The 27,755-nt window shown below is 44.7% G+C and overlaps 1 protein-coding gene across 1 annotated transcript in view; it reads right to left on the minus strand.

Moving 5' to 3' along the window:
* LOC126484950 (uncharacterized protein KIAA1522-like) overlaps window positions 1-27,755 on the minus strand; it is a 488,837-nt gene that overhangs the window by 308,823 nt on the left and 152,259 nt on the right. Inside the window, exon 2 of the mRNA XM_050108551.1 lies at window positions 26,648-26,836. Within this exon, the coding sequence (XP_049964508.1) occupies window positions 26,648-26,825 (178 nt within the window). The 5' untranslated portion in view covers window positions 26,826-26,836. The remainder of the gene's footprint in view (window positions 1-26,647; window positions 26,837-27,755) is intronic.

Consider the following 27,755-nt stretch of genomic DNA (forward strand, 5'->3'; position numbering starts at 1 on the left):
CGAGTTCGAGTCCCGGGCAGGGCACACATTTTCAACTGTCCCCGTTGACGTAAATCGACGCCTGTATGCAGCTAAGGTTATTCATTTAATTGTATTGAGTTAATTGTAATTTCATTGCTATTTGATTCCAGTCGCGCGTCCTGGCTGCCTGCGCTCAAGTTGAGTATCTTCTGTTACCTGACTCGCACTGTAAACGAAATTTTGCTGTCGGCCAGGGGGCCCTTGATTAACTGGCTTCACGCAAGAAATCTTCACTTCAATGTTTAACACACATTGTATCCTTGTTCTAAGTTTTATTATAAATTTTTTCAGTAGCCCCTAAAGGCCAGGAGTTATTTTAGTTAATATTTGTCTTTTTGGAGTCTGCCTAATATCTTGGATTCGAATTGGCTTGAAGGAGTTTATCTAGAGCTGTTTTAATTATTTTAACTAGATGTTTATTTAAAAATGTTTGATTTAAAAAAAATTTAAAGAGCCATTATTGCTAGGATTTTATTTATTGAATTTGTTTGAGGTTATTATTATTATTGTAATGCAACAGCTGTGTCATTCATCATTTTGAACGCGTTTATGTCTGTAACGACAAATGAATTTCAAATTTTCCTGCTTGTTTTTCAAAGGGGACCTGTTGTTACCAGTATGTATTGGTTCAAATGGCTCTGAGCACAATGGGACTTAACTTCTGATGTCATCAGTCCCATAGAACTTAGAACTACTTAAAGCTAACTAACATAAGGACATCACACACATCCATGACCGAGGCAGGATTAGAACCTGCGACCGTAGCGGTCGCGCGGTTCCAGACTGTAGCGCATACAACGTCATTCCATGGCGTGTTTTCCAACAGGATAACGCTCGCGTACATACCGCTGATATAGCCCAACATGCTCTACAGAGTGTCGACATGACGCATTTGCCTGCTCGATCACCATATTTGTCTCCAATAGAGCATTTATGGGATATCATCGGACGACAGGTCCATCGCCATCCACAACCAGCAGTAACCGTCCATGTATTGGGCGACCGAACGGAACAGGCATGGAATTCCATGCCACAAAGTGACATCTGGTACCTGCATAACACAATGGATGCATGCTTGCATTTAACATTCTGGCGATTACACCGCCTATTAATGTATCAGTAAAAAAATGGTTCAAATGGCTCTGAGCACTATGGGACTTAGCTTCTGAGGTCATCAGTCCGCAAGAACTTAGAACTACTTAAACCTAACTAACCTAAGGACATCATGCACATCCATGCCCGAGGCAGGATTCGAACCTGCGACCGTAGCGGTAGTGCGGTTCCAGACTGAAGCGCCTCGAACCGCTCGGCCACTCCGGCCAGCAATGTATCAGCATTTCACATTTGCAATGGCTTATCTCGCATTTACATTAAACTGTGATCTTGTGATGTATCTCTTGCATATGTTATCTAGACAAATGTATTGACAAAATTTCATTACTCTACATTAATTATTTGTTGGTGTCGCGATTTTTTCCGTCAGTGTATATAAAAAGTAGACGTCACTGTTCACATCAAACTATGAATTAGCAGTCAACTTAATAATGAACGTTGAGTGAAGTTGAAATTTCGTAGAAATAAATAACTAAAACTCTGTTGGAAATAATGGCGTAAAAGAACGAATTGCAAAACGTTGATCAAGTTGTTGCACCGGATTCCGTGTATAACGGCGTCATCACAGCCAATAAATACAAATTGATGTACACTAGTGCACCAAAACCTGTACTAAACAGAGTGAAGCGTGAGACTTGCTGTGTCCGCCGGTGGCGTCGTGGCAGTCGACGTGTTAACTGTCGATAATGTGGATGTACACTAATCAGGGAAAAATGTGTGTCGGTAGAAATTTTTTCCGAGCGCCTTCCATGCTATTGAAAAGCACTACTGCTGTTGAAGAATTGGTGATGTTATTCCTCAAAGAAGTTTCTGGAGTATTGATAAGATCATAACAGATCAACAAGGCGTTCAAGAGAGCAGATAAATTTGTGAGGGCGAAGAAACGGTCCGAGATATTAGAACTTGGTTTCGCGCGAAGCACGCTGCTGAGTTGTTCCGTCGTGGGATGCTCCCGCGCTTCGTTCTGGAAGTGACGTCTCCGCGAGGGACGGCCGTGAACCTGTGGCTCGTGGCCCGTGGGAAGGGCAGCCCAGCTCGGCTTCCGGTTTGCGAACCTCCAGACTTCTCCCACAGCACGCCGAATGCGGGCTCTCTAGCATCTCTGTTCAGCAGTCTGACACCCGGGCAGCATAACCTGGGGACGGGAAAAACCGACCGGCTAAAACTGATACCGGCATTTTAATTGTAAATAACCGGTATTTTTTGGTATGTCTTTGGTCTAGGTTATAATAGATGTTTCACATTTTTTTGCTCCTAATGTGTAAAGTAGCCGAAATATAAATTATCCACAGTAGCAGTGCTAAAATTTTTCGTTATTAAATAAACTTATTTTTAAAGAACGAGTAGTTTTTATTCGTAAAGTATACATCGCATTGAAATATTGCGTTATTATAGAAAATGGGAAAAGCAGCCAGTGTTGTTTTAATAACAACGCTGACAGAAACGAGCGATAAACTTATCACATAAGACTTGGAACAGCATTGCCGAGACAATAATGTACCAGTTACCATGTGGCGTAGCCTGCTCGATTGTACTCGTGTTCACGCGGTGTACGCGACTTGCCCTGTCTGGTCTATGTGGTAGTATTTCGCTGTTCTCGTCACACGTTAGTTGTATTACAGAACGGCACCATCCCTACAGCACAACACTGGCGATTTATTGTAACATCCAACCACTTACCAATATTCGAGAAAACCTGCGAACAGTGGACAGACAAAGTTTTCTTTTATTTGCCTGTTTAATTTAATATTTTGATTCTATGTATCTTGAAACTGAGATTAAAAGTTATTCAATCTATCTCCGATTTTTACGTTTGTTACAGGAATTAATAAGAATAAAAACCGAAAATCTGTTATTTCGGAAACCTGTTATTTTGAGAGGTTTTAACTGTGGTGTCACCGCCAGACACCACACTTGCTAGGTGGTAGCTTTTAAATCGGCCGCGGTCCATTAGTACATCTCGGACCCGCGTGTCGCCACTGTCAGTGATAGCAGACCGAGCGCCACCACACGGCAGGTCTCGAGAGACTTACTAGCACTCGCCCCAGTTGTACGGACGACTTAGCTAGCGATGCAACACTGACGAAGCCTCGTTTATTTGCAGAGAAGATAGTTAGATTAGCGTTCAGCTAAGTCAATGGCTATGACCTAGCAAGGCGCCATAGCAATTGATAGCTATCGTATGAAGCATGTCTCATCAAGAACGATATATACAAAAGATGGATTAAAGTTAAGTATTCCAGAAGCTACGTACTTTTCTTTATAGCATTCATTACGTATCCTGTTTCAGACCTCATGCCATCCTGCGTGAGCTTATACCGTACATTTCGGCCGTCTCTAGCAAAATAACAAGTGGCGACACGCGGGTCCGACATGTACTAATGGACCGCGGCCGATTTAAAAGCTACCACCTAGCAGGTGTGGTGTCTGGCGGTGACACCACATTCCTCCCCCGCAAATCGGCGGACGGTTGTGTTATAAGGCTTCCGCCCGCCGTGGAGAGGACCCCATGTTGGCGTATGCGACGAGGTGGCCGAACAACAATCCGCCCCACCGCGGAAATTCTTTGCGTGGCCGAAAGCCACTTCCCCTTGGCAACGCTTACACATCGATTTTGCTGGTCCCTTCTGGAATGCTCGATGGTTGGTTGTTGTAGATTCATTCAGTAATTTTCCTTTTGTTGTCCGGTTGTCTTCCATGACGTCATCTGCCACCATCCAAGCGTTATCTGCTATCTTTTGCATTGAAGGTCTTCCACAGACTATTGTTTCCGACAATGGCCCACAATTCATGTCCGCAGAATGTCAGTCATTCTGCAAAGCCAATGGTATTCAACATCTGACATCCGCGCCGTTTTCGCCTCAGTCAAACGGTGCCGCTGAACGATTGGTCTGGACTTTCAAGTCACAGATATTGAAGTTGAAAGAGTCGCATTCTCGGGAGGACGCGTTGTTGCTCTTTTTGTCATCGTATCGCTCTCAGCCCCGAGATGGTCGCTCGCCGGCTGAGTTGCTCCACGGTCGTCCTCATCGAACCTTGATGTCTTTGCTGCATCCGCCGCACCAGGTTCCTGTGCAGCGGCAGACTCCTGTTTTTGCTCCAGGCGACGTTGTATACTATCGCAACTATCGAGGTTCACGGCGTTGGCTCGCAGGGCGCATTCTTCGCTGCCTCGACCGCGCTATGTATCAGGTTTTGGGGGCCTCTGGTGAGGTGCGTCGGCATCTCAATCAGCTGCGCCTCTGTCGTCGCACGGGTTCTGCCGCTCCCCGTCTGCTTTCAGCGACGGTGCCGTCCGGTCAGCGCCCTGGGGACCCATCTACTGGCTCGCCTCATCCCCAGGTGTTACCGACGCTGCCTTCCATTTTGCCCCATAGCGACGCGCCGCCGCCGCCGCCGCCGCCGCCTGTTCTCCCGCCGGCGCCGCCCGCAGTGGACGCTTCGCGGCAGCCGCCACGCGCCTCCATGGGTCCCGTGCCGCCGATCGCTTCCCATGACCAGCTGCCCTCCGACATGGACCTTTTGCCCGCTCCGGACCAGATGTCGTCTTCGCGCGTCGGATACCCCGACGCGATGGAGGTCGACCCTTCGGCCCCTCCTGTCTCTTTACGGGCGCATACACCGCATGTTGGCGTGCACCCTGGACTAGGTTTTCAGGCGTTTCCTAGCTCCCCTCGGACCGAATGGCCGGGTGCGGGTGGCACAGCCTCGCCTATTGTTAGGCTCCCCACCTCGTCGCATACGCCAACATGGAGTCCTCTCCACGGCGGGCGGAAGCCTTATAACACAACCGTCCGCCGATTTGCGGGGGAGGAATGTGGTGTCACCGCCAGACACCACACTTGCTAGTTGGTAGCTTTTAAATCGGCCGCGGTCCATTAGTACATGTCGGACCCGCGTGTCGCCACTGTCAGTGATAGCAGACCGAGCGCCACCACACAGCAGGTCTCGAGAGACTTACTAGCACTCGCCCCAGTTGTACGGACGACTTAGCTAGCGATGCAACACTGACGAAGCCTCGTTTATTTGCAGAGAAGATAGAATAGCCTTCAGCTAAGTCAATAGCTGCGACCTAGCAAGGCGCCATAGCAATTGATAGTTATCGTATGAAGCATGTCTCATCAAGAACGATATATACAAATGATGGATTAAAGTATTCCAGAAGCTACGTACTTTTCTTTATAGCATTCATTACGTATCCTGTTTCAGACCTCACGCCATCCTGCGTGAGCTTATAGCGTGCATTTCGGCCGTCTCTAGCAAAATAACATTAACAGTAAGGTTAAACTGGCGTGGAAAAAAACCGATATAACCTAAAACCGGTTGTTTCGGCGATAACCGCTATCGCTAGCTCATACCCGGTTCGACGCAAGTGCAGTGAGGACGATCCACACGTTACGCTTTGACTCCGCAGTTCCATGGGCAGACGAATTGTTACATGTGGGCAGATGTGCCAACTGCGCTAGATTGGAGCTTGGCGTTGAAACATTTGTTTGTTTCTTACTCCACTATTACTGTTTAACTTCCCAGACACGTTTTGCCTTTTACACTACTGGCCATTAAAATTGCTACCCCACGAAGATGACGTGCTACAGACGCGAAATTTAACTGTCAGGAAGAAAATTCGGTGATATGCAAATTATTAGCTTTTCAGAGCATTCACACAAGGTTGGCGCCGGTGGCGACACCTACAACGTGCTCACATGAGGAAAGTTTCCAACCGATTTCTCCCACACAAACAGCAGTTGACCTGCGTTGCTTGGTGAAACGTTGTTGTGATGCCTCGTGTAAGGAGGAGAAATGCGTACCATCTCGTTTCCAACTTTGATAAAGGTCGGATAGCAGCCTATCGCGATTGCGGTTTATCGTATCGCGACATTGCTACTCGCGTTGGTCGAGATCCAATGACTGTCAGCAGAATACGGAAACGGTGTGCTCAGGAGGGTAATACGGAACGCCGTGCTGGATCCCAACAGCCTCGTATCACTAGCAGTCGAGATGACAGGCATGTTATCCGCATCGGATCGTGCAGCCACGTCTCGATCCCTGAGTCAACAGATGGGGACGTTTGCTAGGCAACAACCATCTGCACGAACAGTTCGACGACGTTTGCAGCAGCATGAACTATCAGCTCGGAGACCATGGCTGCGGTTACCCTTGACGCTTCATCACAAGACAGGAGCGCCTGCGATGGTGTACTTAGCGAGGAACCTGGGTGCACGAATGGCAAAACGTCATTTTTTCGGATGAATCCAGGTTCTGTTTGGAGCATCATGATGGTCGCATCCGTGTTTGGCGACATCGCGGTGAACCCACATTGGAAGCGTGTATTCGTCATCGACATACTGGCGTATCACCCGGCGTGATGGTATGGGGTGCCATTGGTTACACGTCTCGGTCACCTCTTGTTCGCACTGACGGCACTTTGAACATTGGACGTTACGACCCGTGGCTCTACCCTTCGTTTGATTCCTGCGAAACCCTACATTTCAACAGGATAATGCACGACCGCATGTTGCAGGTCCTGTACGGGCCTTTCTGGATACAGAGAATGTTCGACTGTTGCCCTGGCCAGAACATTCTCCAGATCTCTCACCAATTGAAAACGTCTGGTCAATGGTGGCCGAGCAACTGGTTTGTCACAAAACGCCAGGCACTACTCTTGATGAACTGTGGTATCGTGTTGAAGCTGCATGGGCGGTTGTACCTGTACACGCCATCAAAGCTCTGTTTGACTCAATGCCCAGGCGTATCAAAGCCGTTATTACGGTCAGAGGTGGTTGTTCTGGGTACTGATTTCTCAGGATCTATGCACACAAATTGCGTGAAAATGTAATCACGTGTCAGTTGTAGTATAATATATTTGTCCAACGAATACCCGTTTATCATCTGCATTTCTTCTTGGTGCAGCAATTTTAACGCCCAGTAGTGCATGAGAAAAGTATCATCAGTGATAAAGTTTACATTTTTCTTATGTGGCCACTGATAGAGAGACGCACTAACACTTAGTTTATAAAAATCCTACACATGCGCCGTCTGACCAAACAGTTGCAAGACTGATTTTATTCCTGGCATATGAGCGACGTTAGCGTACAAACTACAGTCTTACGGGTCGAAAAGCCCGCAGTAACCGTCGTGGACTTCACTCTTCGGTGGAACTCCTGTACAAAATTCCAAATTATTTTGAATCCTTATGGACCAGTAACGAAGAACACACCGAAATGAAAGTACGTTTAAATGATATCAATAAAAGAATTCCATTAAAGATGCGTGATGTAAGTAATCACCGCGCACTGGCATTATCAGTATGAAACAAAACAAATATGCGTCACATAGCTTGTTACCGAAGCTTCTGAGAGTTATGAACACTTCTTGCCAGGCAGTGTATGCACCAGATGATTACAATGGAGCTGCAATATACGCACTGTATGAGAAATGTGATACCATTTTGTACAAATTACAGAGGAATAATTATCCCAAAGTCTTGTTACAAAGAATATGCCAACGTAGTTAATAAAAGAATAGGCACTATTGTTGATACACAGTATGTCAGACATCAAACATGGCTTCAGAAAGGATGACTATGTTCAGACTATTTTTACACTTGCACAGATAACTGTTAACAGAACGAGTTTAATTTACTGACTTACTACAGGATGAAAAGAAAAATATTATAGGAAGCACTAGACAATATAAGAACCCCAGCGTATACAATCTTAGATGGCGTGAACAATTCGGAGGTGGAACAGGCCGTAGATCTAATCCGTATTGTCAACGATGACGACGACGTGATAAATTCGGATTGAGAATGGTGTCTGGTCGATGTTGACAGGTTCGCTACGTGTTTTAAGCGCAGGAATACGGTGAGGTAGCGGAATGGCTGTTGACAGAACGTGTAGCGATAGCCAGGAGTTGTGTGTTCGCCACAGACGAAAGGCGTGCCTGTGGTTTTGTCGTGCCGTACACGGTTCATCGACCTCGAAACTCCTCTGGAGAGGCGAATGAAGGCGCCGTTTGGTGGCTGCTCGCTCCAGCCCAAAGAGACGATGTGTCTCGGCATCTATAGAGCTCCAGGGGACTCATGGTACATAGTGCTCATCTGACGTGATGACTGACATAATTTCTCTCAATTTCGTACTGCTTTCTGATTAAAATGAGTTCAGTTTAACGCCATGACAAAGACAAAGTCGTTGACGTAGGAAAATAAGCTCTGATATGATGAGATTGGGAATAGAAATTATCTATACACATTTTAAAGGTAACCGGGCCAGTATTCTCATTCGTCGATTTAACTAAACCGCGGAAAACGTAAATGCGGGTCCAGTGTGTTGCCTCCATGGGTAGTCCTGATACGGGAATAAACTTAATCGGGTCACTTCATGAAGCATTTGGTGATTACGAGGACCTCGAATTCTGATGATGTTATCTCGAATTCAGTCAAGTTGAATTTGACATGACTGCTATTCTGAGGCGAAGAAATTGGAACAGGAGAGTAAATCATGTTGGGCCGCGTTAAACCATTTAGAAAACGCACTAAACCCTCCCCCCTCTCCCCCACACCACCTTAACTCTCCTCATCCGAAAAAAAGACTGCAACTATTATTATGACTATCTTCATACATCCATATTTAGTTTGGATGATTGTGGGTCAGCAACTGGTATAATTTTTATTAAAAATGAAACTCCTCCAGCTGTACTTAAGATTTCATATTTATTTGGCTACTATTTTAGACGTTGCGTCAACGCCATCTTCAGGCCCTATACAACACACCATGCATAAAACAAACAATGTGAGACATTAGCAATTTATATGGTACAAACAAGTACAAATGAGATTATATATACACAGTTATTTACATTATAGATCAATACCAGACATTTGAACTTGATAGGGTACAGTACCGCCCAACATTGAAAATAGGTACAACATACTTCATTATTTTTGTCAGAACAACACATTTTTTTTGTAAAATTAACTCAATTTCAATTAATACAGCGAAGCCGGATACCAGTGTGGGAAAGAATGACAATTTATTTATTTAATTGATCACATGTGCACTCCCACAAAATAAATCCCTACATCCAGTTTGGTGAGATCTGTGAAATGAATGAATGTATGGTCGTCTGCTAACCGCAGATGGTGAATGTGAATATATGATCATCTTTGAGTCGATCCTTTGGCCACCTTTGGTGGGACCAAAGAGATGAAATTTGCCTGAGCTTTGAGCTCCTGAAATGTGGCTGACCAATACGGTAAGAAGGTGCTCCCCCCCACTTCGACAGAGGTGTGAGAGAACCTAAAAGAACGGCCATGTTTCGGCACTCTGCCGCTGGATCTTCTGCTGTTAAGACCTGTTTTAGTTGTGCTCCGTAATGACGAAAGAGTGAAGACATGGTATGCATGTGGAATATTTAAGAGTAGTTTGAAATAGTAATTTCTCTATTTCAGGAACTTTTGTGGGGAGAATTAAATGTCAGGCAGGTAATATTAATGGGATTGTAGTAATCTTCGGAAGTGACCAACGGTCACAATGAAACCACGTGTAGCAATAAGTTGAAATACTTCCGTGTGCTTAAGTTAAGCTGAATTACTAGCGTGTGTACAATAAGTTGAAATATTTAAGAAGTAGCGTGTGTACCATAAGTTGAAATATTTAAGAAATGGCGTGTGCAGGCTTGAAATTAGAGACGAGTACTTCCACGTGGTGAGTACTGTGTGAGTCTCAAACTGTGTATGAGACAAAAGATAAAGAGAAGTACTCGTCCATGGAATCAGTTGAGGACTCGCGTGTGTGATGAATACGTTCTTAATGTTACTTTGCGTGATATGATTCCGTGTGACGCTAGATTCAAACTCTGAGAGAGAAGCAAGGTGAGTCGGCCGTCTATCCAGCAACGCCACTTGGCTTGCATTGCACAGGAAGACGTGCAAATATCTCCAGAGTTCATAGTAGGAAAGTAGAATTACAAAGTGGGGCAGTGTCGTGTGAAACTGGGATAAGTATTAATTGAAGTGGGAAAGCTGAAAGTGTTAATGTTGTGACCATTCTCTGTGTAGTATTTCCTATTGTAGTGTGGTGTATGTCTTGTGATTTGGGTATGTGTGGTTTGCATGGGAGAGTAGCGAGGTAGTTTCAAAAGATTAGTGGGTTATGCTTGTTCCTTCGGTACCGCTCGGTCTGGAGGAAAGTTTAGTGATGATGATTGTGAGAGTCGAAGTGTGAGGTATAATAAAAGATCCACCATCCTATCCAGAAAGTGCACTGTAGCGTTAAAAATAATTACGAGGCCATAATATAGAGATTCACCATTGTAAAGCCATGCCCACTGGGCGGAATTTCTCATGTGTTATTGTTGTAAGTTGTAGAATTTGTGTGTTTTGGTTAGAGAATTTATCGGAATAAATAAGATAGTGAAAAGAAAAAGATTGGTGGACTTTTCCTTCGAGTTGTATGTTGTCATGATGTCCCGACTTTATAATGTGTGCGCCATTCATATTCAGTGCGGTGGCCACGTGTTGATAAAAGCCGTTAAATAAAAGAGAAAAAGAAAATGTGGTATTGCCAGTGCGTAGTGTACAGTCAGAGTTCTGTAAATTACTGATAGTCAGATGCGTGTTTCCGTTGCGTATAAATCATATAGGAGGATAACTTGTAACTTAAGTGTGAGTACTAGAGTTCATGTTACTCGATAAATAAGAATGAATCCACTCGCTTGGCAGACCACTCATCTTGCAGGCCAGACTGCTTGATGCCACAGTATGAGCAAGGCATGTGGGTGCCTCTCAAACGAAACAGGGGTATTATAAGTCTAGGTGACAAACCGTTACTCTTAGAGATAATAATATAGACATGAAACACTACTAAAATTGCGTTGAAAGCGAATAATAATCCCTAAATCCTTCTTTGTGTGCACAATTTAACTAACAGGAAGGAAAATATGCATTGCCAATCAGATATATGTAATGTATGATTCCAGTATTCTAGAAAATTGCATAAGTAATAAACAGCTTTCATGGTGCACGGAATAATATAAAAACTATAAAGCAAATAGCTTAAGAAGTCACAATGAGAGAAAACATACTGCTACACCTAATCAGCGCCCTCTGTTAGCGCTAACCCAAGAATTACGCATAGGCGAGAAGTTGTTAGAGGAACGTGACCGCCAGAGCGCCCCTCGTACCCAGCGGCACAGATGATATTTCTTACAAAAGTTTTGTCTGTTTTGGCTTAGGCCTACTAAGTATGGAAGTGATGATCTTGGAAATTTTATGTTTAATACGAGTGGAGTACCAAGTTATGCTAGTGAAAGAATTTAACGTTTGCAGCTAGCTCTGCTCTTTTGATGTACCTGGGATCACTAGGTCTTCTGTTAAGCTCTGAAGTAGTTGGTTGGCCTGTGTATGAGATTCTACCGTTCCATTTGCTAGCGCATACTTATCTTCCGACAAATAAGCATAGCCTGGTGCTGCGGCCATATTCGGGAGATTACATTAAAACAAGTGGTCCATCACATTGGTCTACCTCTCCCGACTGTCTGGGAGAAACAGAACACACCGACTCTATCTGCAGGTAGCTAACTCACTGACGATCTTAGGTTAGTTCCATGCCTGCACATTTGTCAAACTCACAGCAAAAAACCTACATCGAAATTGTGCAAACTAAGTCTTAATATTAACATTACATAAACTAGAAAACATTTCTCTCCAGAAACAACACGAAAATAACAGAAAAACTTTGCACCAAGTTCACTCACAAAAGGATTTTCCTCACATTTGACAGGGGCGGCGCATTTGTGAAAAACACCGCTGGTGTGTCTCACCCAGCGGTCCGTCTCTCCCGGACTTACCCCACATATAGTGTCGAAATACCAGTTCCTGGGAAAATGCTCCCAAGTCCTCCCATGCACAAGTCGCCGTACCAGAGGTTTCTCCGTCATTTTAACTTGTCCGACGTCCCGGCTGTCTGCGGAACAAGCGACGGCAGTAAGGCGACAGTAGTAGGGGGAGGGGGAGGGGGGCACCGCCCCGTGGAGCACGGCCGGTGGCCAATTACGCGGTCTGAAATACCGAGCCGCGCAGCCGATATTAATTACGGCCACGGATTATGTATGTTTTGCCGCCGCGGGATAAAAAAGGGGAGACGAAAAGTTATGAAGTGGCCGCCGCGACGGCGAGATTAATCGGACAGGGCGACGCCTGCCCTCGGTTTTGTTTCATTCTTGTTGCTACTGAGCCGCGGCGCCCGCAAGGAGTCAGCTTCCGTCTGGCTGCTCATTACGCCGATGGCAACAGCGCCGTGTAAGTTCATCGGGTCAGTTTCCACCGTTCGAGCAGATTCACATCAGGCGGCAACGGAACAGTGGGGACGTCACTTCCAAATCTGTGTTCAGACCGCACAGAGCGTCATCATATTACCACATCTCACACTGAAGCGATATGGAAAGTCAGAATGTAAACATCTATAGAGATGACGCGGCCATCTCTGAAGGATGATCGTAGAATTTATCAAAGGCCAAAACTAACGCATAGGCCGGCCGGTGTGGCCGTGCGGTTCTAGGCTCTTCAGTCTGGAACCGTGTGACCGCTACGGTCGCAGGTTCGAATCCTGCCTCGGGCATGGATGTATGTGATGTCCTTAGGTTAGTTAAGTTTAAGTAGTTCTAAGTTGTAGGGGACTGATGACCACCGATGTTAAGTCCCATAGCGCTCAGAGCCATTTGAACCATTTAAACAAATGCATAACAAATGTCCTACGTTGTTTATATGGTAAGTTTTCCACGCTATTTTTTTATTTAATCATGCCAGAACCATCACTAGCTAATAGTATTTAGAACATTCACACGTAAAATATTCACAGAGGTGACAAAAGTCATTCGATAGTGATAGGCACATATATACACTACTGGCCGTTAAAATTGCTACACCAAGAAGAAAAGCAGATGATAAACGGGTATTCATTGGACAAATATATTACACTATAAATGACATGTGATTACATTTTCACGCAATTTGGGTGCATAGATCCTGAGAAATCAGTAACCAGAACAACCACCTCTGGGCATAATAACGGCCTTGATACGCCTGGGCATTGAGTCAAACAGAGCTCGGATGGCGCGTGCATGTACAGCTGCCAATGCAGCTTCAACACGATACCACAATTCATCAAATGTAGTGACTGGCGTATTGTAACGAGCCAGTTGCTCGGCCACCATTGACCAGACGTTTTTAATTGGTGAGCGATCTGGAGAATGTGCTGGCCAGGGCAGCAGTCGAACATTTTCTGTATCCAGAAAGGCCTGTACAAGACCTGCAACATGCGGTCGTGCATTTTCCTGCTGAAATGTAGGGTTTCGCAGGGATCGAATGAAGCGTAGAGTCACGGGTCGTAACACATCTGAAATGTAACGTCCACTGTTCAAAGTGCCATCAATGCGAACAAGAGGTGACCGAGACGTGTAACCAATGGCACCCCATACCATCACGCCGGGTGATACGCCAGTATGTCGATGGCGAATACACGCTTCCAATGTGCGTTCACCGCGATGTCGCCAAACACGGATGAGACCATCATGATGCTCTAAACAGAACCTGAATTCATCCGAAAAAATGACGTTTTGCCATTCGTGGACCCAGGTTCGTCGTTGAGTACACCATCGCAGGCGCTCCTGTCTGTGATGCAGCGTCAAGGGTAACCGTAGACGTGGTCTCCGACCTGATAGTCCATGCTGCTGCAAACGTCGTCGAACTGTTAGTGCAGATGGTTGTTGTCTTGCAAACGTCCCTATCTGTTGACTCAGGGATCGAGACGTGGCTGCACGATCCGTTACAGCCATGCGGATAAGATGCCTGTCATCTCGACTGCTAGTGATACGAGGCCGTTGGGATCCAGCACCGCGTTATGTATTGCCCTCCTGAAACCAACGATTCCATATTCTGCTAACAGTCATTGGATCTCGACCAATGCGAGTAGCAATGTCGCGATACGATAAACCGCAATCGCGATAGGCTGCAATCCGACCTTTATCAAAGGCGGAAACGTGATGGTTTGCATTTCTCCTCCTTACACGAGGCATCACAACAACGTTTCACCAGGCAACTCCGGTCAACTGCTGTTTGTGTGGGAGAAATCGGTTGGAAACTTTCCTCATGTCAGCACTTTGTAGGTGTAGCCACCGGCGCCAACCTTGTGTGACTGCTCTGAAAAGCTAATCATTTGCGTATCATAGCATCTTCTTCCTCTCGGTTAAATTTTGCTTCTGTTGGACGTGATCTTCGTGGTGTAGCAATTTTAATGGCCATTAGTGTAGATGATGTAAAAGGGTAGGGCGCTGACGAAGCTGTCATTTGTACTCAGGTGATTCATATGATAAGGTATCCGACGTGATTATGACCGTACGAGGCAAATTAACAAATTTTGAACGCGGAATTCAATATTCTGAGACTCACAGTGTCAACAATGTGCCGAGGATATAAAATTCCAGGCGTTCCAGTGGCAGAAGGCCTTCATTTAACGCCTGAGAGCAGCGCCGTTGGCGTAGAGTTGTCATGCCAACTGACAAGTAACACTGCGTGAAATAAACGCAGAAAGCAATGTGGGACGTTCGACTTACGTACTCATTAGGGAAGTGCGGCGTGACGTGTGCTATGGCAGCAGAAGACAGATGCGGGTGCCTTTGCCAACACATGACATCGTCTTGCAGCGCCTCTCCGGTACCGTTTAGATAAGATTGTAGGGTGGACAATCCTGACGAGCCCTTCGATTACATCATGATGAAGCCCCAGCTCACTTTGGACTGAAGGCTCCCGACGAGCACTTAGTTTCCAACATGATGGACCCCTACCTCACTTTGGACTGATGATTCGTGGACACCTGGATCAGAACTTCTTGTGGGGCCATGTGAAAAGTCTTGTGCACATGACGCCTGTCGAGACTGAAGATGATCGCCAGACAAGACTTCTGTGACATTGTTCAAACGGCACCAAGGATATTAGAACGGATACGAGAGAGCTTTGTGTGACGATGCCATGCGTGCATTAACGCTGGGAGATGCCATTTTGTAAAACTCTTGTGGAACTTTTGCATGTAAATGGATTTCATTATTATTGTATCAGAGATAACGTTCGGTCTCTCTGACACCAAGCTAAATGTGTTGTTACTAGTCCATCAACAGAGAAAAGTATCTGGGGATATTGGGGGAATATTTAGTGCAAATTCCGTACGTCATGATGAGGGATCGTCAATGGGGTCCCTTAGTTTGAGCGCTCTGTTTCCGGACTGGGGTCCCTTAGCTCAGATTGATATAAATATCACCACGGAAGAGCCCTGCATACGACTTGGAGTTTCCAGAACATTGCATTGGTTAGTGTTGGCCCAATTCCCTACTTCCTAGGTCACACAACATTTGGTCTTTTTCGCAAGTGGGTTTTTCAAAAAGCGAGATTACGAAAAGCATGTGAACGAGATCCGTGGTCCAATGATTCAAATAAGTGATACCTTCGCCCCTCTGTAGGGATTCCTGTAACGAGAGGCATACGAAATAATTGAATCGCACCAAAATTTCCGCTAATCTACATGGACTTTGCTGTTTAAGTTAGGAATGCATTGCCATGGTGGTCGACGAAAGCAGCAACGAGTAGCGTGTCGGTTTTGGAAGAAGTCTCGTGTTATACATGATATACAAGTGAAAAGGTGGGTGCGTGATGTGCTCTGCGCAGAGACAGACGGAGAATAATTTTCGGCTTCCTCCTCTCTGCCTGTACTTCTCACAACGCGCACCAGCCGTTGCCTGCTCAAATAATTGGCAACGCTGGGGTAAACACCTCATTGCACCACTGTTTCTACTCTGACTCTTTCCAGAAATGTTTGCTTGTAAAACTCACACTGTAACATCTCACTGTAAAAACTATCTAATCAAAAACACCTAGATACCTATTAGTGGACATTACTATGGTTACACCCTTCGCCTTTGTGAATGCTTGCACTCTGCTTGGTACAGCTTCAGTGAAGTTTCTGAATGTTTGTAGAGGAATGCTAGCCTGTTCTACCTCGAGAGTCGACGTTCTACCTCAACCTAAGGGTGTTCCATTGGGTTGAGGTCGAGGCCATGGGCAGATCAGTCCATTTCAGAAATGTTATTGTCCAGAAATCACTGCCTCGCGTATTTTGTTTCATGACAGAGCCCATTACCATGCCAATAGAAACGTCCTCGAACTGTTCCTCTACTGCACGCACTATCAGTGTTCTAAAACGTGTCCATATCTTTCCATGTTTAGCGTTTCCTTAAGCGCAATCACAGGACCACACGCTAACCACCAGAAACGTCTCCATATCGTAACACCAATCACCTCCTCAACACTTCACTGTCGGCGCTAGACTTGATGACAGGTAACGTTCTCCAGACATTCGCCAAACCCAAATCCTCGGGGTCAGGGATTTTCTCTGCCTCGTGATGACTGGGTGTTAAGTGACGTCCTTAGGTTAGTTAGGTTTAAGTAGTTATAAGTTCTAGGGGACTGATGACCATAGATGTTAAGTCCCATAGTGCTCAGAGCCATTTGAACCATTTTGAACCCAAATCCTGCCCTAGGGCATAGCATGATCCATCACTCCAATAATATGTTTCTAGGCATCCACCGTCCAGCGGCGTCACTGTTTACTTGCCATCATGCGTCACTTAGCACTGACTAGGGGGAAATGTGTGGCTTATGAAAGCTTCTCGGCCACTGTACCTGAATCTTTTTATCTCCCTACGAACGACCACTGAACTAGCTGGACTGTTCTTAGCACTTTGGAACTCTCGCGTGATTCCTTCGGCTGACTTACATGAAAAGCGTCGGCAACGATCTGTACATGCATTTGTAAAAGGTAAGGCGTCTAAAATCAAGGGCTTGTCACATTAATGAAATCGATCACGTAAAATGCCAGACATGTTAAGAGCTACATGGTGACTTGAGAAGGCGACGCATTTTATGTGGAGACGTTACATTGCTTTACTAACTGGCTGTTTGCTAATATGAAGTCCGTTTCTTGTCTTTCTGAACCACGGTTAAGGTTAACTGAATACCACCATTTATTGCAACGGGGTTGGCTATCTTGTTCACCTGCTATTTTGTAACCTTTGCTGAAGTGGAACCATGTTCAGAATATTGAAGCTGTAGTAGGGCTGAAATATCCCTGATGGATTTTTTACTCAGGTGTACCCAATGACTAGTGCTTTTCGAAATCGTTGAGTTCTCCTGATGGATACATTTTGTTCTTACTGATTCTCTACTAACAACACAGTACTCCCCGTCTCCCTTCATATTGTGGGTCCATCTCTCGTGGCGTCTAGTCGTCAATTCTGCATTACATGCGGATGTCCGGATATTTTGATGAGACAGTGTACTTTTGGTATTTAATCTGCTTCGCTTATGATGGACACAGTAACGGCTAAATATCTTCAGCATACTTAAAGTAACATGATAACCAACACTAAATATCTACGCGACGCTACAGACAAACGCAGCAGAGTGACGTTAACGGGTCGAATGTCACATGGTACACTGAGCTTTTCCACTGTTCTTCAACTAACCTTCTTTCGAGCATATCGCTTTCACAGTGGTTGTGTTAAGCAGTATAGTGACAAGAGGAGTCGTATAAAGCTGGTATAGTGAAGAAGTATTAAAGGATTTATTGACTGGGATGTTTTTCTAAGCATAGGGAACGGAGTGAGAATAAGCCAAAGACGCAGTACTGAGGAGCGACAGGAATTAGAGTAACGATGGACTGAACACCAGATTTGAGGCCGACGAAGCAGAGAAACTGAAGAAAATTTCCTACTCTGTAAGCAAAATAATGCCTCACAGACGAAGCAAAGTAGACTGACACACGCAAAAAGAGAATTGTTTTATGAAGTGTTTATTAATACGCCTGTCACAACTGCAGTACGTATGTTTGGCGACCAATTTCGAACCAACTGGTTTATTATCAAGTGCGGCTTACTGAGACTGAACTGAAAATGCCCGATCTAAAAAAAAAAAAAAAGAAGGTGGCACAATCAACATGTGTCTCCTTAGCAATCAGAAATTTTTGCAGTGATCAGAGCATATGCCATATCTGACGTAGCCAGTTTAACCCAAGAACTTGCATAATTGATGGCTGTTTTGAAGGACAATGAATACTGTTAGAAGCAGATTGGCCGGACTATGGAGTTTAGGCTATATACAGAGATGTATGAAGAGAAGCATGGATCTGTGGCATTTAATCCTTATGTCGTATCGCTTGAAATTGGAAGAATTTTAAAGAGTTTTAAAATCAGGATATGTTCCGGCCATCTTCCAAAGTTATAACACTACTCGGCTCTGTGAAAGATGATTTGGGACTTAAGAAGTCTCGCATGTATAAAGTTCCATGTCCGTGGGGGAAGGCTTACATTGCTTTTCGATTCAAACAGTTCGGGATAGGTGCGTGGAGCACCGCCGTCATACGAGGCTACAACAGCCGGAAAAATCGGCGGTGGTAGAACATTGCTTTAACGACGGGCACAGTACGAATTTTGAAGAGACTGTTATACTTGCAAACACTTCCGATTTTTGGTACAGCGTTTCTGAAGAGGCAACTGGAATTAGGTTGGCAGACAATTTGATTAATAGAGGCAATGGTTTTTCTCTTAGCAGGACGTGGAACCCTTTGCTATCCCGCATCAAAACTCTGGGAGGCGCCGTCAGCCTAGTCTTGGAGGGCAGCAACTGCGAAACTTATAGAGGCCTACAGAGGGCAATTTTCAGCCTTGGCACCAGTTTTTAACGGGACTCAGCAGCAGCATCAATATGCTCCTGAAGATGGCGGACAGATGGATCGTCGAAATATTGAACCAAGTTGATTATAGGATCGGACAGCAAACCCGAGGAGACTTTCAAGACTTATTACTCCGGGAAAGTCTACGAAGCCACAATGTCCCATCTGTGTTGCGAAATGGTCGAGGCGTTGGACGACTTGTGCGGCTTACGTAATGAAACCTCAGCGTAGATTCGGTAGTGTTGGTTCAATATACCCTCCACCATGCGTTGTAGTGTCTTTCGGAAACGCGAGTAGATTTATTACGATATGAGGCAGTAACTTATTTGATATGAGAGGGCGACACAAAGGAAAAGTATTGATGGTAAATTCAAAGATTGGTAGACGTGCGACTGGCAATAGTTAGAGAATGTCTCAAAACTAAACACGAATTGCGTATGCCACTTGGTTCCGAAGTGATACGTCGAAGTACACTACTGGCCATTAAAATTGCTACACCAAGAAGAAATGCAGATGATAAACGGGTATTCATTGGGCAAATGTATTATACTAGAACTGACGTGTGATTACATTTTCACGCAATTTGGGTGCATAGATACTGAGAAATCAGTACCCAGAACAACTACCTCTGGCCTTAATAACGGCCTTGATACGCCTGGGCATTGAGTCAAACAGAGCTTGGATGGCAAGTACAGGTACAGTTGCCCATGCAGTTTCAACACGATACCACAGTTAATCAAGAGTAGTGACTGGCGTATTGTGACGAAGCAGTTGCTCGGCCACCATTGACCAGACGTTTTCAATTGGTGAGAGATCTGGAGAATGTGCTGGCCAGGGCAGCAGTCGAACATTTTCTGTATCAAGAAAGGCCCGTACCAACATGCGGTCGTGCATTATCCTGCTGAACCTGCTGAAATATAGCGTTTCGCAGATATCGAATGAAGGGTAGAGCCATGGGTCGTAACACATCTGAAATGTAACGTCCACTGTTCAAAGTGCCATTAATGGGAACAAGAGGTAACCGAGACGTGTAACCAATGGCAACCCATACTATCACGCCGGGTGATACGCCGGTATGGCGATGACGAATACACTCTTCCAATGTGCGTTCACCGCGATGCCGCGAAACACGGATGCGACCATCATGATGCTGTAGACTGAACCTGGATTCATCCAAAAAAATGACGTTTTGCCATTCGTGCACCCAGATTCGTCGTTGAGTACATCATCGCAGGCGCTCCTGTCTGTGATGCAGCGTCAAGGGTAACCGCAGCCATGGTCTCCGAGCTGATAGTCCATACTGCTGCAAACGTCGTAGAACTGTTCGTGCAGATGGTTGTATTGAGGGATCGAGACATGGCTGCACGACCCGTTACAGCCATGCGGATAAGATGCCTGTCATCTCGACTGCTAGTGATACGAGGCCGTTGGAATCCAGCACGGCGTTCCGTATTACCCTCCTGAACCCACCGATTACAATATTCTGCTAACAGTCATTGGATCTCGACCAACGCGAGTAGCAATGTCGCGATACGATAAACCGCAATCGCGATAGGCTACAATCCGACATTTATCAAAGTCGGAAACGTGATGGTTTGCATTTCTCCTCCTTACACGAGGCATCACAACAACGTTTCACCAGGCAGCACCGGTCAACTGCTGTTTGTGTATGAGAAATCGGTTGGCAACTTTCCTCATGTCAGCACGTTATATGTGTCGCCACCGGCGCCAACCTTGTGTGAATGCTCTGAAAAGCTAATCATTTGCATATCACAGCATCTTCATCCTGTCGGTTAAATTTCGCGTCTGTAGCACGTATTCTTCGTGGTGTAGCAATTTTAATGGCCAGTAGTGGAGTAAAGTACGTCTGTAGGGTGACAGCAGTAGCGACGACAAACAGAAGGACCTCAGCAGAAATGCTGTAGCATTAATTAGGTCCATCGAGAGAAATGATCGCTGACCAGCATGACTAAATTACTGACAGATTGCTCTTCACAACATTGCTGCCACCACCCACAACTCCCTTCCACAGCCCCGCACCTCACGCGGTTACGAATCCAAGCATAGTTTCCTGAGGTGCCGAGGTGTAATGGTGATTACGCCACGCTGTGGAGGTGGCGTCTCAGACAACAAAGCAGCGGCACCGCGGTCAGAGCGGCGTCAGGCGAGCCGAGGACAAAGTGTGTCGGCAGCTGGCACGACGCCGATGATCTTCGAGAGGGCGTGGTGCGTGCGAGCACGATGTCTGGGCGCTCCCTGCGAATTATTCATGTCCTGGTGCGCTGGGAGGGATGGCAAAGTGCCACCTAGCGACTTCTGTCTACCGTCTGCTGTGTGCAGTGTGCGCCAGTCCTGCCGCTACCGTCCGCACCGGCTGACCTTGCTGGAGGCCAAGCCAAGCGAGACTCGCGGCCTTTAAAGCGGTCTTTAAAGCAGCGTCACTTTGCTCTGCTGCAGTCATCTTCTCCAGCGCTACTGACATTGAAATTGTCCGTGCTCAGTTACTCCTCGGAAGCGGCCATCGAGTTACACACACACACACACACACACACACACACACACACACACACACACACACACTCACACACACACATCCGTATGCAGACTGATACATACTTCGCAATTTTCATGTAAAACACGTGCTTAAAAATGAGAGGACCTCTCTCGACGCAATTTTGATGTCTGATCTTCAAGACTCGTTTCGCCTTTTACATAAAGTACTCCTTCAGTGGATTACCATAAATTGTAAATACAGTGAGGATACAGAAAACATTGGATACCTTCTAATATAGTGTCGGACCTCCTTTTGACCTGCGTAGTGTAGCAACTCAATGAGGCATAGACTCAACAAGTCGTTGGAAATCCCCTGCAAAATTATGAGCCATGCAGCCTCTACGGCCGTCCTTAACTGCGAAAGTGATGCAGTTGTAGGATGTTGTACACGAACTGACCTCTCGATTACGTCACATAAATGTTCGAAAGGGTTCATGTCGGGCGACCTGGGTGGCCAAATGATTCCTCGCATTGTCCAAGATGCTCTTCAAACAAATCACGAACAATTGTACCTTAGTGACATGACATCGTTGTTTGGGAACATGAAGTCCATGAATGGTGTACTCAAGTGGCCGAACATAACCATTTCCAGTCAACGATCTGTTCAATTGGACCAGGGGATCCAGTTCATTCTACGTAAACACAGCCCACACTATTATTGAGCTACCACCAGCTTGCACAGTGCGTTGTTGACAACTTAGGTTCATGGCTTCATAGGGTCTGCACCACACTCGAACCCTGTAATCAGCTCTTACCAACTGAAATCTGGACTAACCTAACCAGGCCACCGTTTTTCAATCATCTAGGGTCCAGCTGATATTGACACAAGCCCAACAGAGGCGCTGCAGGCGATGTCGTACTGTTAACAAAGGCACTCGCGTCCGTCGACAGTTGCCATAGCCCATTAACGCCACTTTTCACCGCACTGTCGAATCGGATACATTCGTCGTGCGTCCAGTACTGGTTTCTACGGTTCTTGCGTGCATTGTTGCTTGCTGTTAACACTGACAACCCTACGCAAACGCCGATACACTCAGTCTTTAAGTGAAGGCCGTCGATCACTGCGTTGTCCGTGATGAGAGGTAATGCGTGAAATCTGGTATTCACTGCACAATCTTGACGTTGTGGATAACGGAATACTGATTTCTCTAACGATTTACGAAATGGAATGTCCCAGGTATCTAACTCCAGCTACCACTCCGCGTTCCTACTTGTTAATTTCCATCGTGTGTCCATAATCACGTATGAAACCTCTTCACATGAATAACCTGAGCGCAAATGACAGCTCCACCGATGTACTGCCCTTTTATACCATGTGTAGTCGATACTACCGCCATATCTAACTGTGCATATCACCATTTCATGACTTTTGTCATCTCAGTGTATTTCAAGTTCTCATCATTTTGCACTAATAAAATAGCAATGGCAGCTGTTTTGTCCATATTGATGTTCACTGTGCTTGCTGGTATGTAACCACAGGTTGAAACACTTTTGTTTCACTTACGAAAATTTGACATGTACTAGCAACGAAATTTTTCATTTTCCATACTTCGCAGACCTAGTTTTCTGAGTGTCATATGATGTCAACATTTCATTAATACTCCAGGCAGTCAGTTAAAATAGTCATCACGTAAACTGAGGCGATTTTGACTGAAGACGTGTTAGTTAACTTTACGTCCGTTTCTTCGTTTGTGTATAGAAGTGTTGCCAACCCGTTGTCTGACACATTTCAGTTTTGTTCTCCTCAGTGAATGGAGAGAAGAGACAGAATAGCTTATTTATTAAACACTGCGTATTATTAAACGCGATATTAAGACGACTGATTGATTCAGGGGAAGAGACCAAACATTAGGGGAGGATATGGAAGGAAGTCGAGCGTGTCTTTTCAAAGGAACAATCCCAGCCTTTGCCTGAAGCGATTTAGGGATATCACGGAAAACCCAAATCAGGATGTCGGGACGCGGGTTTGAACAGTCGTCCTCCCGACTGCGAGTCGAGTGTGCTAACCACTTGGCCACTTCGCTCGTTTGTTAAGACGGTTGGAGAGTGGTATTACAGTGACAGTGGTAAGGAGTTACAGTATGCTGGATACGGCTAGAATATTTATGAGAGAGTGGATAAAGAGGGAAGGGGGGTATTAAGTGAGGGGAAAAATGGATGATGATTGTATGTTATTTGGAAGGGTCAAATTAGTTTAAGAGGAAAGGAGATAGTGTTGTATTATTTTGATGGTTACCCGTTGGGATGCTGTTTTACTAATTTTTGTGTTAATGTAAACAGTGAGCTGTTTTTCGTGTTTACGTATCCATTTAAAAGCGTCTTATTTCCTTCTTTGGTTTTTTGCATATACAATAATTTTGTCCTCACTTTAAGTTTTTTGTTGTTCATTATTGTGATTACTTTCATGACACCTTCTCAAGACGTATGCTTGTGATTATGTCGTCCAATAGACTTGCAAATGTGGAGCGATTTTGTCCCACATTTCCAGACTCCCATGTTTATTTACATACGTATTTATTTATCTGTTTCGGTGCACCTGAATTCTCGTGAATAAAATACAAGTTTGCAATGACCTGATGGAAGTGTTAAAGTAATATGAGATTACTACTGTAGAACATTCTCTCTGACATCTGTAGTTGACCTAACATCTCCAGTTTGTTCCTTTAATAATTTGATGTGGTTGTGTATTCGTTCGTAATGCAACTGATATTAGCGGCGTGTTTTGATGCTAGATGACGTCGTGCCATACACCGAGTCGACTTGTTTCAACAGCCCTGTCTAACATATTTTTTTAAATTGTGGATGCTTGGTATACACTTCTTAATTCTTTAAATCCTGCCAGATGACGACGAAGTTGTCACAATTAGTTACAGCGAAATAAAGTTTTATCTCTCTCACTGTCTCTTAAATAAGACTTTATGGAGTTATTGTTGATCTGGTTTGAATTATTATTACTGATGCGTCGCTGATTAGAAGTATGTCTTAATTGTTCCCATTATTGTTTTGGTATATTGTCAACCACACTGTAACGAAGATACCTTTGGAGCTCTTTTTACCTATTTCCACATAACGGTTTTAAACTTCGTAGTGATGAACACAAGACATGTTGGATGTTTGTAAAATCTTGTGATGAACCTTTATTTCTGTGGATTGTTATGAGGCAAACTAGAGATACTTGTTGACTAACCGATAACATTACCAAATCGTTCCCGATTGTAATTCCACTATTATGAAATTAATACCTTTAAAATCATTTGTGTGTGTAACCAACTAATTGAAAATTGTTTCGAGACAATATTCTGTAAACTTTACTTCCGTTTACTTTTGTATTCTTTGAGAGACGTGGATCTGTCGAAACTCGTTGCCCCTTGTCTGCATATGTATCGGGAGCCGTGAGAAGATGTATACAGGGTGTACTTTCTAAGAACCGTCGGACGCATTTTCCCTTGTGTTTTGGCAGGTATCTGTAATTAACATTTTGGAATGTGTAGCTGGAGGCACCCCAAACAAATACTGTTCATCAGTACTTTCATGCGAAGCCCAGTGTGGACGAAAGCGCTGGTTTGTTTCCCATTATGAACAAAATGATTTTTAAAGTGGAATTTTACGTGCCCATTTGATAGAGCGATCCCAAATTAGTGAAGTGTGATATTCGTTTTATCGAAACGAATTGAGATGTACATTAAGAGAGGAAGAATAGACAGTACTCCAGCAATGACTGAGCAGCGCTTCTGCATGGCGGTAGCACACAGGGCAGCACCCGAGTTGTTGCTAGTGTACCGATAATTCTTCGTTTTTTGGGGTCGCTGTTAACATACATCGATGAAACGACTATTGTACTACACTAATCTGAAACAGCTCTGTCGAATGTGCATGTAAAATTACGCTTTAAAAATAATTGTGTTCGTAAGGGGAAACAAATCGACGCTTTCCGTCGACACTGGGTGTGGGAAGAAAGACGTGAAGAGCAGAGTTTGTTTGGAGCAACTACAGCTACACATCACAAGAACTACATTGCATATATCTCTCAAAACACTAGAGAAAATTGGTCTGACGACTCTTAGGACGGACACCTAGTGTATTGTTGCAAGTGGGTTGCGAAGGAAGCGTATATCGAAAGTTTTGCATAGTGAACTTGTCTCTTGACTCTGGCAAATAAAAAGTGGTAAATGTTCTAGAGTGAATTTATAAATAGGTTTTGTAGTAATGGAACTGTTGATAATAGTTCAAACTGTGCTCGTCAAAGTGTCTAGTAATGTGAGCTGTGACTTCGCAAAAAGAACTTACTGGAGAATATTAACGAAGTTACACAGCGATTTACTGTGAGTGGAAGTGTTACTACACAAGTTGAATGTGCTATTCAGGGTATAGACTGGAAAATTAGTGCACAGTTATCACTGTAATGGTCAGTGGCTAACGAACTACATTACGAGTAATAACCTTCTCCCGCACCTTCCCACTGTAATACAAGTGGTAGAATGCTGAGCCCGAACGGCGAAAAAGTAAAAAATTCGTTTAAAAGTACTTCTCAAATTCTTTAAAGGGATGTAACTACAACAATTCCGCACGTCTTGACACATAAAGTCTTGTAACTGTTAGTAGGTTATACATTCTCTTATCGAATATTTGAAAATGAATAAGAATTTAAATTTTCTTGTTGCTGAGAAAGTGAGCTGATGTTAAATGAAATGTAATAGCCTGTCTGACAATTACTGAAGATACCGTGGTATGCATACGACAACAGAGATATAATCAGCCGTAATTGATTCTGTTATTGCAGTGCAGTGTGCATATTACTTACTGTCAGCACTTGCAACTATTCCTTTATGGTCATAGGAGATATTTGTTAACTCTACACTGACAATTTATGTTGGGAAAGTAATGAAATCATCGTTGTTTTTTAGAGTAGCGGATCTTAAATAGCTGTCACGACTGGTTAATTGTGAGCTACGAGTGGCCACACCATGCCTTTCAGCAAGTGTCACCCTCGGTTAGGAAGCAATAACACTGTAACTTCCAAAATAAAATTTCGCAGTCTTCCGCTAACAACTCGATATATATATATATATTTGGTAGCTTAATAATCCATTAACTGCGTCTGTAAAAATTATTGTAAAATATTCATATTACTTTTCAATATATACAGTAACCGCAAAAAAATACATTTATTCAAGTGTACTCACTCTTCTTGACCTCGCGGGGGCCAGCTTCCTCGAGAACGAGCGCTGGCACCGCCTTGACGGTCTGGAAGTCGGTGACTGGGGGCGGGCTGTCGGCGCCATTCTGCTGCCCTCCGGCTGGGGGCGGCTGCGGCTGCGGCGACGGCGTCTCCGAGCTACGCCGGCCGCGGAACAGGCGCATGCTGCACCCGCCTGCAACAGATGACGGTCTTTGTAAGTCCACAAACTCTCCACACTCGCCTCATACACCACCAAAAAACTCTCCTTATACTCCCCAAAGTACGCTCTCCCCTCCACATACCATCAACACTCCTCAAACTTTCCACACACTCTTCAAACACTCCACACACTCCTCGAACTCTTCACACACCCCAAAAACTCCCCACAGACTCCCTGAAGGCTCCACACATTCTCCAAAGTCTCCACATTCTCCAAAGTCTCCACATTCTCCAAAGTCTCCACATTCTCCAAAGTCTCCACAGTCCACAAATTCTCCACAGTCCACAAATTCTCCACAGTCCACAAAGTCTCCACAGTCCACAAAGTCTACACAGTCCACAAAGTCTACACAGTCCACAAAGTCTCCGCAGTCCACAAATTCACAACAGTCCACAAATTCTCCACAGTCCACAAATTCTCCACAGCCCACAAATTCTCCACAGTCCGCAAATTCTCCACAGTCCACAAGTTCACAACAGTCCACAAATTCACAACAGTCCACAAATTTTCCACTGTACACAAATTCACAACAGTTCACAAATTTTCCACTGTACGCAAATCCTGTAAAGTCTGCAAATTCTCCACAGCTCACAAATTCTCCATAATCTGAAAATTCTTAGCACTCCGCCATGTACCAACAGTCTCCAGAGCAGTGGGAAGAAAGGATCCACAGCAGTGCACCATGGGATATTATTCGTGAGTTAAACTGGAATCCGTGGCGTGCCATATCAATCCTCTCAAAAGACTGTTGACTAAAAAAAAAAGAAAAACTGAAATATTTGTGATGTTAGCAAGTTTTTACTGAATTATTATTTCATCCCTCTCACTCCTCCCACATAGTGGATAACGTTCAGTAGTAATGGCTAGCTACACTTTTCAGCCGACTAAAGTC

Source organism: Schistocerca serialis, chromosome 6 (genome assembly GCF_023864345.2).
Source record: "Schistocerca serialis cubense isolate TAMUIC-IGC-003099 chromosome 6, iqSchSeri2.2, whole genome shotgun sequence".
In the NCBI taxonomy this organism is placed as follows: domain Eukaryota; kingdom Metazoa; phylum Arthropoda; class Insecta; order Orthoptera; family Acrididae; genus Schistocerca; species Schistocerca serialis.